The sequence below is a fragment of the Phasianus colchicus genome, chromosome 2, assembly GCF_987193195.1.
Source record: "Phasianus colchicus chromosome 2, bPhaCol1.hap1.1, whole genome shotgun sequence".
Taxonomy (NCBI): Eukaryota; Metazoa; Chordata; class Aves; order Galliformes; family Phasianidae; genus Phasianus; species Phasianus colchicus.
The window spans coordinates 22,419,013-22,435,013 of NC_143437.1; the positions used below are offsets into that span (position 1 = coordinate 22,419,013).

The 16,001-nt window shown below is 37.0% G+C and overlaps 1 protein-coding gene across 4 annotated transcripts in view; it reads right to left on the reverse strand.

Annotated features, from left to right (window-relative positions):
* The window catches only part of HHAT (hedgehog acyltransferase), a 188,276-nt gene that overhangs the window by 43,044 nt on the left and 129,231 nt on the right, over window positions 1-16,001 (reverse strand). For all 4 annotated transcript variants that reach the window (XM_090135107.1, XM_090135110.1, XM_090135109.1 and 1 more), the window contains one exon: window positions 12,256-12,400. In XM_090135107.1, the coding sequence (XP_089991233.1) occupies window positions 12,256-12,400 (145 nt within the window). The remainder of the gene's footprint in view (window positions 1-12,255; window positions 12,401-16,001) is intronic.

The following is a 16,001-nucleotide window of genomic DNA, read 5'->3' on the forward strand; positions in this document are numbered from 1 at the left end:
GTGACTGTTAACTATCAAGAGACAGCTACCAGCAAAGTCAGCCTAAACCATCATGATGACGGAACATGTTGATGAACAAGAAAAAAAAAAAAGGAAAAAAAAAAGAGAAGAATAAGAATCTTTATAAAAATTTTAAAGTTTGGAGGAGAGAGGATGAACAAGAGCTCAGATTATGGCAGAACAGCATGTCCTTAAATATATTAGTATCCCAGATGGTAGATGACAGTAACTTCACAGGTTTAGATCTTCACCAGAGTCTCTGCTCCCACTGTTACAGAAGCTGAGTCCTACCTAACCCTTTACATAGCATTTAGAAAAAAAAAATTAAAAGATGGGGAAAAAAATATCCTGCTATTCATACCAGGTGTGCTACAGTTGTTATAGTGCTGAGGTCAGCTACCTTGCTCAAGCTGCCCTTGACAGCTGTATCAGTGCCAGTCATGAAGGCTAAAGCAGCCACTCATGAGATTTGAATCTGCACTCTGCTTTACAGATTAAAAGTGTTGGTCCATACTACATTTTTAAATAGGTATAACTTATTCATTCATGGGAATGTACTCTTGTGATGAGTTGGATGATCCCACTGGAATCTTATACTGCACAACATATTGCTCACGTTCTCTGCGTTACATTGCAGCAGGACTGTCTGCTCTATAAACCAATCCAGTGAGGAAACTGGACAACAGCTTTTCTGCAAGCAAAGAGACGTTAGGAAAAATAATACAGGGAATCTCCAAAGGCAAAGTAGGGTTCAAGGCAGATCTCTCTTTAAGATTCATTTTAAATGCATTGTTAAGAAATACTTAGCTGCTGGACTTTGTTCTTTGCTAGATCTGTCTTGTTTCCTTTTTTTTCTTTTCTTTTTTTTTTGTCCTCTCTTGTAGTCTTTGCTTTTCTTTCATCTCTGCTGGAGCTTAAGAAGGAGCTGAACTTGGAAAGCTGAGAATACAACTTCATTCCTTCAAAGCAGCAGTCAAAAGCAAATTAATTACTTTCGTCTTTTGTTGTTCTCATGTCTTCATTATAGTGAAGCCAGAAAACATCAATATCAGAAGAGCGCAGAGACCAAACATATTAGTAAGATAAAGAAATGATGACTGCTTCCTCAGTTTCAGAGGAGAAATTAAATCCCACTGTTGGAGGGAGAGGTGAAACATTACACACTGCCCTATGCAATTATGCAAGACTGTCAAGCAATTTATGTATTGCTCTATGCATGAGGGAGTCCTCTGTAGTCAGTGATACATCCACCAATGAGACACAATGAAGCCCAAGTAGCTTTCATCTCTGACAAGAGCTTCTCGAGTTCTACTAAAAGAAGCAAGAGGACCATATTTACACAACCTTGCCATGGCCTCTCCTACTTCACATCATTCAAACTAAAGTGTGTACTGGTGCTCACTCTAACAAAAGCTTCTTCTGTTCTGCACTCTCCAGACCTGGCACGTTTCTTGTGCTTGTTTTCTATGGGCATCTGGGTGATAGCTGAGACATGACAGTTCAGCAGACAAACCTTTGAGTGTGCCAGGACTGACCAACACAGTAAAACGCAGTTTACATGAAAGTCTGCCACAATGATGAAAGAATACTTACACCTTCTTGACAGGTCTTTTTCCACAGCTTGCTTGTAATTTCTGCATTAGTGCTATCTAACAGGGATTGACTTCTCCATTTCTCCCAAATATCCATCCAAGAAAAATGAAGTAAGATCAACAAAGTCTAGCATGAAAACCCTTCAGCGGTGTGTTATCCATTACCACATGGCTGCTCTGCAACAAGATATTCATTATATAGCTCAAGTTATAGCCATTACGTCTTCATGGAAGGAATATCCCTTATATCTATTCAATAGAACTTAAGATTCCTGATTTCTCCATGTATCTGGGCCCCAATTCTCTATGCTACATTTGCCAAATCACATGGTAAAAGTTGTATCACAATGGACACAATACTTTTACAAACCTCAGTGAGCCCTTCAAGTTGTTTTGGCATGCAGATGGAAGAAGTAGTACTAAATATAGCAGTCCACTCTAGTTGAATTATATGTCCAATAACAAGTTATAAGACTTTTGGGAGAACCACCGTTCAGAGCTCTACTGATTTCCCTGTAGAGTCTCAATGATCCTCCTTCTGCCTCTGCATGATAACTCACAGTTGCACTTTGACACATTAATCATGGATACTTGTATCAGGCAACCTTGTTGTATTTCTATGTGGCAACATAGAATCTCTGTGAAACAACTTTAGCAAACAATCTCTGTGAGGAGATCTTTGCTAAGGATGAGGATATCATCAGCTGGGTGGAACTGCTTATGCTGCAGGAACCATCACACAACTAACTGCTCTTAGCATCCCTGACTTTTTTTTCATAGCATAGGTGTGATCTTCTATGGACAACCTACTGACAAGAGGACAGTCTCCAAACTTGTTCCATTACTGGAAAGGTCTACAGACACATCTCCATACTGCTGAGTTCCTGCTGAACAACAGCAGCTTTATCCAAACCTATCTCAGTTTGAATTCTGAAGGCAAGAAAAGAACTATCAGGTGGCATAAACTCTCAGTTGCCAGCGACCTGGAAAAAGATTGAACTTAAGTTAAGGTGAAAGACTGTACATGCCATTAGCAATTCTCTAGAGCTATTCAGTCATTTCATTTTCCACATTTCTAATCAGTCTACTGGTTGATTGTTCTTGAACATCTAAACATGCTATCTGGGCAGGAATGAAGAAGTTTTCTCCTGTCCTGTTACTGGAGCAAGAAATAATACACTCATATGATGGACTTTGTCTGTAATGAATGGTGCCACAGTGTCTTGAAGATTATCCTGTTCTACATGCAAGCTTTAATTTCTGATTTGCTAGACTGAAAATAAAACTGAGACAGTTTTCATATACAGCAATGAAGGAATATGAACAACATTCTATATGCTGCTACCCAATCAATTACATGCAGTTTATTTGTTAAATGGAGGATGCCTTTGATATAAATATTAACAGACTGAAGAGCTGGCAAAGAATTACAGTCCCAATATTCAAGTTTAAATCATTTTCAATTATTTACAAGCTATTTTTTACCATATGATGCATATTAACCCACAGGTGTGGAATAAATGCACTTTTCTGTCAATGTTAAGAGCTAATAAAGAAGATATTTTTCTATCTAAAGAATGCAGGTAACTCCTTACTAAAATTTTTGAAGGGACAAACAATCTTCTCCCACAACAGTACTCCAGACAAGTATCCCGATTTGAGCTTTTGTCCATCCAGATTCAAGACAAGTCTTTATTCATATATAGAAGTACCACAATTGAAGAATTTTTATGGATAATTTGTATTGCAAAACACAAGAGACTTTTCTCAGGGATTCCTTCAAAGCCTACATTAGAATTTGTATGAGGATTATTGTATTTGATAGAAGATTTAGCAACAGGATATAATATAAAACATGTGAAAGGCAGCAAAAGTAATGTAAAATCAATAGTCCAGTGTTTTTAAATGGTTAGAAGTAAGGATGTTAACAATATAAAACCTACCATGTTATTTACTATTCTTCACATGTAAGCTGCAGTACTTTAAAAATCAGAATAACTAAATCATTTCTTAACATCAGAGATTTCTGTTTAAGATGCTAAAATACTGCTATGGTACTGTGTTGCTGCGAATGATTTACATTATTTACTGCTAATGAGAAAAACAGGCAGGAATACACAGGTCTGGCAGCTTGACAGAGATTTGTGGACAAAGACAGGTGTCTCAACAAACGTCAGAAATAAAATGTCAGGTCTTGCTAAGTCATAGAGGGCTGAAACATTCAACAGTCATGCAAATTCAACACATAGAAACACACCATCACAATATGGCTTCAATATGTGTTCTCTCTATATGAGGAATTTTACAGATAGTAAGTAAGAAAAGGGAAGGATAAACTGGAAGACAGCTTATTAAACAAAAAACAACCCTAAAAGTCCATTACTTTATTGGAAGAAATGTTCCTGAAGAGTTTCGCTGCTCTAAACTTCACCATTATTTCACTACAGAATGAACAGCAAACATAAGATGTGATTTGTAACAATAACTGGGAGAGCATATAATGGTCTCTGGCTTTGTATCTGAATTTTTGCATTTATTCAGTCTAGTATCTCAGCTATACACTGTTATGACACACTAACAGAAAAAATGCAGCATTTCTAGGATCATTAAAGTTTGAGAACCTTAGCTCATGCTTTGTTCATTCCTGTTGCTTTTCATCCCTGTTGCAAAGGCTACACATCTTTTAGAGGACGATAGCCTCCCCTATGGCCCATGCACCTTCACAACATAATTATTAAGAGCACCTCTGACTTTGTTGCTAGAGATGCAAGAGCCAGAATGAACACAGCATGATTTTCTGGTCTCAAGCTGATATATGGGATTGGCATTTTGAAAAAAAAGGAAGTCTCCTTTTTTCCTATAAGCTGAGAAAAATTTGGTCTAGCAGACTCTAAGTGGCAATAATTGTGGAACCCCACAATGCTGTTTTTAAAATCACTTTTCAGAAAATAAACAACTTAGAAAGTTGTTGTGAAAGTCTCAATGATTGCAAAGCTAAATGCAGCTGGTGTTTCAGTTCCTGCTGCTAGATGGTTACTTTCTGTATTTGGGAACTGTTCTCTTAATGACCATTTGAAAAAAGTGAAAGAGTCAGAACAAGTTAAAATCTGAAGACAGATGAAAGGCGTGACTGAAGAAAGAAACAGGATTCAATGATGGGAAAGCAGTAGCAGCTATCAGGCTTCTGAAATTTCTGAATAAGGGAAAGAAAAAGATTGCATCATGTTTCAGAGAATTTTTTTGATGCTTACAAGTCTTAGCCGAAATTATTGCTATTACCGATCTGTTAAATACATGTTACCAAAACTATGAGCCCATTTATGTACAAATTTCTCAATAAGCATGGTGATCCAGCTTGCATAAAATGGCAAGTCCAGTATTTTATGCAACTCTACAGCACCGTGAGACACTGTCATATATCTGCTGTGTGCTCACATGGAGGAATGAAAGCCAATAATAAGAGAAACCTCTGCTTTCCTAAGGTTCTTAGCTGGGATAGTTTGCACTGCAAAAACTAGCAAGCATAATGGTAACAAAGAGAAACAGATATGGCCAAAATTAGATCTCACCCCTCAACACTGCAAATGAACAGGATCTAGGATGGAAAAGGAACTAATGGTCCTCACAAATTATTCTTGCTGGTAAAGCCCAGCAAAAAAGATTTAGCACAACTACAGTCACATTCCTCGCTTGCAGTGTTGTCTCAGAGGCAACAAGTCTGCTGGCAGCACCCAGCTCCTGTCCCTGCTGCTCAATCTATAACTCACATGGGGAAAGAAGAAGCACCACTTCCAGCTTGGTAAAAGGCTCCCAGAGAAGAGTTTCATGAAAAAGAGGTTTCAAAGGTATTTCTATACAGCCTTCTGACGTGTTTGTCATAGTATCTGATAAGGCCCCACTTAGAAAGGCATTTTAGAGGTGTTACAAGATTATATATTTTTTAAGTTCTATAAATTTTAAAACCATTCCCACCCTCCTACTCCTTTTCTGAGCTCTGCTATAGAAATTGCAAGTTGCTTACTGAATAACAGTCACAAGACCATAGAAATTTTGAGATTTTTGAGACAAAAAAAAAGTTTTATTTTTTAAGCTCATGCTATGTTTAATACTGGAGGATTCCACACATTCGGAGTGCTTCAGTCCCTGAGAATCTGCAAAAATAGCATCTTCTGATCTTCCACTCTAGCAAAACATGCTTGTCTGGCTGTATCACTCATTCTAGCTTCCACACCAAGCACATCGCTACCAGCATAGTTTTATCTGTGAAATGGGTTTGGCTAACTCAACTACACCAACAACTGCTCATCCTACCATTCTACGTCTTTACATGCATCATTAGAATGGAGAGAAAAAGGCTGTACAAAACCTGCTCAAGTCGTTGAAAATCTGGGGGTTTTATCACTATCAACAAAGCTCATCAGGCTCATTAGGTAACAAACATGTTCTCTTTTTGTGAAAAGCTACAGATCGCCAGGAAGGCAAGGCAATCTACCAACAACCCCAATTTTTCTAGCAGTTAATTTAGTTCTGCTAGTCATATGTACATATACATCATAATGCATAACAATGAACCCTGTACACACAATCACACTGTAGATTCTTCTTGCACATGCTATATGTAAAATAAAGGTTTTAACATGGTATAGGATATGTAGTTTCTTTGGGACTGATTCTGATCCTGCAATTCTATTGATCCAGGCAGACATATCTGCACAGGTTCTGGGACTCTACAGATAGAAAGGTATTTCAGTATTGATGTGATTCAGGATCAGGTCCTAAGAGCTTAAAGACCAATTGCAAACTATTGATAATCAACAGCAACTGTTGTATTTAAACTTGGCAATGCTCCAACAGTTTGCACATAGAATGGCAGCCCAAACCAATACAACAGAAAGTGGCAGAAGAACACAATTTATTCTTTAAATTCTAAAAAGAAACCAAGCTGAACAAATGTGAAAATTTGCTTTTATACAACTCTTAGTCTCTGGAAGGTGAAAGGGGGTGAACTGCCTCTGCATTTCTGCAGGCCAAAATCTGGTTTTCTTAGCATCTTGCCAGCTCACTTCCCAGTGAACTGCACCCACTAAGCAAGGTCACATAAATGATTACAAAAACAAGTTTCCTTTGTGCATGAAGAGGAATGAATCATTTGGAAAAATGTGACATCTTTAGTACTATTCTTGCCACTCTGCAATATTTCTCTAAATTATGCAATCCATCAACATAGCATTCATAAATGTATTTTTTGGGGGAAAAAATGACCTTAAATTTCTGCATAACCACTGAAAGTGGGACTTATGAGTGAAAGTGAAAATCTGGAGAATCTGGAATGCTGGAATACCATATGGCAGCTCCCCAACAGCACAAAATTTCAAACCCAAACAAGGGCCACCTGAAAATGTGAACACCAACTCTGAGCAGCCAGTCATTGCAGCAGACTCTCCCACTTTATTCCAGTTGCAAATAAATTTAAATGAAGCTCTTGCAAGAGATGCACAGAATTACAATGTCTGACAAAAGTTTTCTATTCAATAACACTTTCTAACTTATTTATTCCACTTTGTTAGCTTTTTTCAGCCCTTAAAATATGTTAAATCTATTAACTAAACTAACTAGCAGTAATCAGATTCTTAAGAGGGAGATGTGTGTGAACTGCTGGTCATCATGAAATATTTTCCCTACACTCATTATTGCAGCAAATGAGGCATGTGATTTGCAACATTAATTAGCTTTGGGTAGATACGGTCTTGCATGAGCCAGATCAGAGCAAACAAAAACTGACACAGGAATATCTTATGTTTTTGTTTGCTTTGTTACTAATATCTCTCTCATACAGCTGTGGAGTTTCAGTAACTTACAGCTTTTAAATGATTTAGCTGTTGAGCATGGAAAAGGATCTCAACTACTAATATAGAAGTGATTCTTTTAATAGAATTGTTTTTACTGTCTTCAAAACCAAGGGCAAAACTTCTAAAGACATCTAAAATGGCATTCCAGGGCCATGTCTTGAAGCATCCTGATATCCTTTGAAATTCACAACTCATTCACTACATGATCTATTTAAAAAGATACAAATAAGCTCAGAGAATAATCTTCAGTGATATGGTATAATTAATGAACAATGTAATTTGAGTTTAATGTCATAAGATTTGAGTTCAATGTTTTTGCCAAAGCAAAACAAAAATTCCACATGTATGCATATCACAACAAACGTATTACACCAAACTCTTTGCCTCTCTCAAACCTTTGAATCTTCTATGTCACAATCATGGAAACTCCCACTTGCAAGTCAGTGGCTAAGATGTTTCATGGAACACAATATGAGGTAGGGTTGCAGAGAAGTAAAGATGTCCATAAAGCTGGTCAGATAGTCACTCCATAGTAGTATGAAAATCTTTTTACTCACTATAAATTAACCAAATAACTGGATCTTGATTAGCATAAGATCTGTTTTTGCTTAAAGCAAGTTTAAAGAGAAAACTAGAGGCAAAACAAAGGTTTTACCATTTTTGATTAGGGAAGAATATTAAGCATTTGGAAACTAGTTTTAGTTTTATATAGTAGAATTGGTTTTAAATGCTTTTAGAAATGTTTCTAACAAAAATATTCACATATGGTACTATACTTTCCATCCTATATGCTAGAAGGAAAGGTCAAATGTGAAAGAGCAAATATTTCCAATTTTCCATGACAGTATTTGCTGGTAGCTTAAAATTGCACCATCACTTCCATTAAGTTGTATCTTGCTCAAAGTGCTAAGAGATATTTCCACCACCTGACTCCAACTTCAAACAGAAATAGTTAGAACGTTACTGAAACTGCCCTTTTATACATTATCAAAGTCTTTAATTTGCTAAGGAAAAAAAAAAAATCCCTCCAAAATCCTGCTGTGTTGTGCACAGATTTCTGTCAGTTGTATCTGCTGATAAACCACCTACAGAAAATAGGGCTTGAAATAGGTCTGGAGGCCAATCAGGGGTTCCTCCTACACCAAGACAAAATCAATATTTTCTCCATTGCTTGACAGATTTTTCTCTACCTGGAGACTGTCCTCCAAAGATTGCAATCCAACAGCTTGCCTCGATAATGTGTTTTGGCATTTACTGTGCCTCACAGTTTGAAAGTTTCTCCTATCTCAACTAAAGCTTCCCTGCTACCTTTCACAGTCATTTTCAGTCTCTTGAGTTTACTGGAAATAGTGACTAGGTTGTTAACACTTTCTTTTCAGAAATTTCTGTTTACTTCTATCTCTTCTCAGAACAAAACAATATCATTTACTTCAGTTTCATGGCTCCTAGCCTCCCCACCATTTTGCTGCATTCTGCTCTCCCTAATTGTCTGATGCTTTTTTTTTTTTCTTTTAACCCACAGTAACCAAAACTGGACATATTTTAAGTTTAAACTTCAGAATGTCAAGCAGAAGAAGAGGTTATTTTATGCATTTCATACTGCTGTCAACATGTCTTGGCATAAGGGTGTATTTTTGTTGGAAGTGGCATGATATTGCTTCACAAAGTTTGCAGCCTGGTACAACGGTCAGAGAGATCCTTCACTGCAGAGCTTCTGCCTCGCCAGCCATTCTGGGCTCCTGCAGTAAATCATCTCTAACTGGGGGTGAAATCTGCTCTTTGCTGGCTGTCTACTAAAGGACACGTTCTCAAAGGTTAGACATCCAATCTAATCATAACTAGTCTGTACAAAACGACTCTGAATGCAGTGAAGAGTGACAATGCATCTCATCCCATGCCAAGATGTATGTGGGATAGACTGTCCTCACGAAAGGCACTCTTTGCAATATAGTGAGGTAAACTGGATGGTTAAAGACTGGTTTATAGTTGAGTTTAACAACAGCTGTCCAATGTCTAGACAGCTAATCAAAGTAAAATATACCTCACATGCACTGTGCATTTTCCTCATTGATCTGGACTTTGTTCCTCCTAAACCAAGGAAGGAGCATGAAGCATTTTATGCATTTTATACCTTTTGTATCTCTCAACATACTTGTGTCTCCTCCCAGCTTACTGCCTTCAGCAGTGCTCGCTAAGATAATTCATTCTGTTAACCAAAAGCATTACAATGCTGCCCCTTCCAAACAGATCCCTCAGTGTAAGTTAAGGTTTAGAAGAAGGTGTAAGGCCTGTCCAAACAGTTGGAGAAAAAAATTTAGAACAAATACACATAGGTAACAAACACAGGCACCTGTTCCTGAAATTGACAGTAATGCTTTTAATGATGCTGAGTAATTTATTTTGAAGCCAGATGAGCTTATTTTCCATAAGAAGAAAGCAGATAATAAAAAATTACTGCTACCTGGCAGTAATGCAACAGAACTCATAATTTCTGACTGGTATACACTGGCACATGAAGTTTTAAAATACCGATATTCACTTCCTTGACAGACCTGAGAATTCCATGCACAATACCTGAAGTTCCACCTAGAACTGGAAATCTGATCTCTGCTTTGAGATGTATTTTATTCTCAAGTTGGGCATCCATGACCTTGAATAATTTTGCTAGTGATTTAAAAATGCCAGTTCTATATATAAACTGTGTGATGCAAATCTATTCTATCTTCCACCTACTGCTATGCATGCAAGTTTTTATACAAACAATTCCATGGGATTTAAACAAAAGAAGGAAAATGACTATTCTTGTGCAGCTGATGTGCATGCAGGTGGACAGCTTTCTGCAGTTATTCTTTCATACTGATCTCTACTCCTTACCTCAGAAGGACACATGAGTAGGTCTGTATTATGTCTTCTATCAATCAACACTTAAATTTACTTTAAATTGAAGACAACAGTTTTGAATAGTCCTTGAGGACTTGACTGGCCTGCAATGTACAGCATTTATTCAATTGTATGCAAATTATAGTGGAGCAGGAGTGCAGATGCAATGAAATCTTAGCTGACTTTCAGTTACTGTACGTGATTTGTGAGAACCAGTAGTAGATATGCTCACAGTCATCCGTGTGATCTGAGGATACAGATAAATCTAGCTTAACACCTAGTACAGTATGTATTTGTACTAGTACTGTACTATTTGTACTAGTACAGTATGAGCTGAACAAAGCAAAAGCTCTTAAGTTCTAAAGTTAAAGTTAATTTAACACATTATGGAAACACATCAAGCATGGTGTCCCTGCTTGAACAGGCTTGTTGGACCTGATGATCTCCAGAGTTCCTTTCTAATATCAACCAGTACATGAAACAAATTGCAAATAATCAAACTAATTAGTGCTGCCTATCTCAGACACCTGGTATCTCTTAATAAAAACTATACATAAAATAGAAAAAAAACTAAACCAAACAACACCACCACTCTAGAAAAACAACTAATAATTGATCTGATTTAATACTGTTCTACTTGTTAAAATATTGTCCTTCTTGGATTCAAAAAACAGCATTCAGTAACTGCTAATACCAAAATTTTATTTAGAAAATAGTTTGCATTAAGCTATAAAAATGAAAGGAAAATGTCACTAGATTTTTTTTTATCCATAAGATTTGATGCTCAATTCTACTTCTAAACTTATTTTCTTAGCTACTGTTTTCATACTGAAAGTTTTAGTCAACTAATTGTGAAGAAAGAACAGTATTTAACAGAAAATGAAGCTTTTTTTTACGAAAAGTGAACAAATCTTTCATGTTTTCAGACCAAAGCACAAACACAAATATTCAACCTCATCCTGCCCAGCATTAAAAAAACCTTCAACTACTTTTTATGCTAAAAATGTGACCACTTCAGTGCTGCTTCAACAATTTTCTCTTAAGCAGAGAAGATAAATAATTCATTTGATCTACATAACTTACTCTTTCATAGTCTCATCATATGGGTATTCTTAAGTAGGACTCCAGCACTGACCACTAAAGCATCACAAGGAACATAAGGAAAAAAGACTGCGTGAAGGAGGAATGGCAGTCTTCATAGGGGAGAAATTCTAGGTACAGAAACTTCCTAGTACTACTCCAGCAGGGAAGAAGTATTCCTCTGCAAGACCTCTGTTTGACAAAGTAGCTCTCCAGCAGCAATAAAAATCTCAGAAATGAACTGGCCTTGCTTATGAGCTCTGGCTAAATAAATAAATAAATAAAGCTGGATTTATCCAGTGGTTGAGTTCACAGCACAAAGCTACATAATGCTTATTCAACAGTGTCACAAGGTGATATTGTCACACAAGATCCTATGTCCTCAGACTCTGGCCTTATATTAAGAAGGTCCCTACTCTGACAGATCCATTACAAAATCAGCATCAATCACTCAATCACGCTGTAAAAATGCAGACATAATTCACTAACCATCTGCAGAATCAAAGGGGTTGGTTTTAGTACATCTTCTCCTATTGGTGAATGTGAAATATAGAGAAGAACAAAAATCCCACCTAGCTAACCTATCACACATTTACTATTCAATCTTCAGTGATTTCACTGACAGAGAAGCATGAAACTCCCCTTCTGTACTTCATGGGAGAAAGCCAGTGTTACTTTATAGTCACACAGCCTGCATCATTATTTAGATTATTTCAGGCAGATTTTTGATGGCTTTGAACAGGAACAGAAAAAAAGGTTTCTCCCAGTTTGCACTGAGAAAGTACCTGGCTCAGTCTACCCATGGTAATTTTTGGAAAGTTCTATTATCTACAAAGCACATAAAATAAACTTGCCTTCCATAAAGATCCTGTTCCAGTAGATTTTTCCAACATGATTTCCTCCAAGAAATATTAGATTTGATAAAATCAACATTGAAGTGCAAACAGATGCTAGGACAGCATGAAGTCGGCGATGAACTCTTGGCGAGAAGAAACGTTCCTGAGGGGCAAAACAAAGGGTGCAGATAAAGTTAACAGCCCCTACAATTTTTCAAGCATTGTTAGAAAAAGACATTGTGGTTACAACAAACAACGTTTACACACAAGCTTAAATCCTTATGGATTAGTTCCCAAAGCTTTTAACATATGTAGCAGAACTGCAGGAGGGAAGATTTAGACCAGATATAGCAAGAAATTCTTTACTGTGAGGGTGGTGAGACACTGGAACAGGTTGCCCAGTGAGGCTGCGGATGCCCCCTCCACGGAAGCAATCAAGGCCAGGCTGGATGGGGCTGTGAGCAACCTGGTCTAGAGGGAGGTGTCCCTGACTATAGCAGGGTGGTTGGAACTACATGATCCTCCTTCAGACCAAACCATTCTATTGTTCTATGAACTCCCACCAGTGCCATTTAACTTAGGATAAGATTTTATGACAAAAGCAGAACTGAATCATAGTTAAAATTCAAAGGGATCTCTGGAGGTCACCTAGTCCAACAACCCTATTCAAAGAAGAGTTAGCTAGAGCAGAACTGTGCCAAGCTGGTTTCTTCCACCTTACAATTTGGTATCTATACACACGGTAAGATCCGCCCGAGCCTTCTCTTCCCCATGCTGAACAGACCCTACACTCTCAGCTACTCTTTATACAGAAGATGCTCCAGTCCCCCTTCATCGCTTTTGTTGTCCTTTGATGGACTCATTCCAATACATCCATGCCCTTTTTGTACCAGGAAACCCAGAACTGGACACAGTTCTATATATTTGGTGTCTTAATTTTTTGCTTCTTAGATGTAGTCCTTGAATAGTTGATAGTATAAGCAATAAACAACATGCTTCTGGGGCTCATAATACTTTGTAATGGATTCCCTGTGAAGTAAAGCATAAAGCAGCGTAAAAAAATTCTGAAGTCGTTCATGCTTTGGTTAATTAATTTGACTTGAAAGAATCTAGTCAGATCAGAACTGGTGATTAGATTGAGTCTCTTAATAAACAGATATTTCCATATGAAGATTACTTAAATATGTATGCAATCCCAATACTTTTAATTGCAACTATTGATGCTCATATTTGAGAACTGTAAACATCTGTTGCAAAGTTCCTGTAATTGTTGTCCTAACAATCCAAATAAAGCAAGACTCTATCATACATTAGTTTACCTTTTTCTATATTTACATTTTGCATTATCATTTGAAATGCGAGTGCAGCAAGGGAGACTGCAGAAAGACTGTGAAAGAAGAAGTAGAAAGCTCTAGCTTTCTCCAGTCCTCATATCTCAGGGAAATACTACCTCATTACACTACTGCATAAAAAGTAAAATCTTGTTTATCATGTCCCCAGGCTGAAAGCTTCCTCCTGTAGTGCCTGAATCTGCGAAAGACTGAGTGGTTCTTGCAAAGTAATAAGCATTCGCCAGTGCATGGAAACTAAGGAAAATATCAGGAGCTGCTCAGGCCTTCATGTCATAAACATTGACGTTGCAGAAAACAGTCTTGTGACTGTAGCATCAAAAAAGAAAAAAAAAAACCAAAAAAACAGACCAGTAATTAATTTTTAATAGCTGCAGCCAGACTACAGTTCATGCTCAGATACCTGAAACAACATTAGCACATGGTCAAAAGAGACTTAAAAATACATTTCTAGACAAATTGCTAGTTTGCTAGTTCTATAAGCATCGGAACAAATGCTTCAACTGCTAGATTATTAAGTTACAAAATTTCAAATAAATGAATTACAAGCATAAAAACATAATTTTAACGTATTACTGCAAAGTAGATCTCTGGTAAATCAAATGTTAGTCCCAGCAGGAACTATATCTAGTGTATGAGTCAGCCTGAGCCAGCACAAAAACACAGATAGATAAGCTTCTATCGGCCTGTATGTGCAATGCCATAACAGTCAGTCTTCCATAAAACACTGGGAAAAACACCCACATATGAATACAGAGAGTGAAATTTTCCTCTGAAAACTCTGGATCAAAACTAGGGTATGATAGGGAAAGGGCAGAGAATATAAGAAAATTATACAAATATTCATGGATGCAGTTACTTAGTAAAATTTCTCTTTCTCTTTTTAGTACACTGCATCCCCAAAGTTGTCCATAATATCTTCTTTCAGTTCCCAGACAAGTAGAGGATATCTTGCCTCCTTCTGAAATGCACAGTAGGAACGTGTATTCCCATATAGCAAAGCATGTGCCTTTTTACAATGCATAAATGTATACTGATGAAATGTTCCAAATCTTGCTATTAAATCTGTGTTAACAACCAAGTTTAATTAAGGAACAGGTATGGACTTTTGTATTCAAAGTCACTCTTCTTACATCGTGTTGATCAATTCAGACTGTAGCTTACCTTTACAGCCTATAACTAGATCTATTCTCACTCTCCTTTTCTCTAACAAACTTCTGCATCAACACCATAGAGAAACAGTTTCAGTTAGGAAAAAGAGTTAGAAATGGGCAATCCATCAGAGAGTTGTGTTTGATGGCATTTTCCACTAAGGTGTTGATTTGAGCAAGTAATTTTGTGAGGTCTATCTGCTTTGCAACCCAAAGCAGTAAAACTAAGGCAAACGTGTCTGGCCAAAAAAGCTCTGATTATTATTATTATTGTTTTTTTAATGAATACAGTTACTAAAAAAAATAAATAAGCCTGTCACATAAAATACATCATGCTCTACAAAAGTGCTATATGTTAAACAGTACAAATGAACCATAAAAGCCTTTGGTCATTTATAAGGTATAAGGGAGTAGTTTAAGACAGAAATGATTTAGACAGAAGCTGAACAATTTCTGGGCTGTACTGTAGTTAATTTCCACTAATGTTGCTAGGCATCAATCCAAAAAGCAGTACAAATTTTCTTGAGAGTCTCTGATGTCAGTGCAGCTTTTACCCAGCTGCCACAAAGGTAACAAATGAAAAAAGTTATCTTAACATCTCATGACATTTGAAAAAGCTAACTATAGGAGTACCTGAGTAGTTACTGCGCTCAAATTATTACCCGAGAAGTATCAATATATGTATGCAGAAGGACTGAAACTGCTCTTGATATTCCATAGTAGCATTTGTGATTTAAATACCTATCAGCATTTACATCTTTCTGAATATAAAACATGTCATTTTCATCAAAGACGACAAAACATTAAAAAACAAAAATCACATCCACAATTCTTCACTACGCATTTTAATGCCTTTAACAATACATTCCATTGTAACAATACAAGCAGCTTCTACTGTAAGAGCATCACAGATCTGTGGAGTTTTTCTGGATTTTTTTCTGCTGCCTCTTTGCCTCCTCTCCTTTCCTGTTGGAAATACTGTCAGGAAAGTGGTGAAAGAGCACTTCATGTTAAAATGACACTGAAGCTGTAGCTGCTTGGGTGATACTCTGAAGTTTGCAAGTATACATCTTTATTGAGCAAAACATATTCACAACATTTATTCCTTTTTGAACTACCCTTCCAGAGACTTGGTAATCCAAGCAAACAAAATCAGAGAGCATGGTAAAACTGGAGAGCCAGTTGAATGTTTCTCATAGGAACATATGCACTGTGAAATAAGACTGTCAGATACTATGGCCAGCATGACATGAAAGACGTGCTT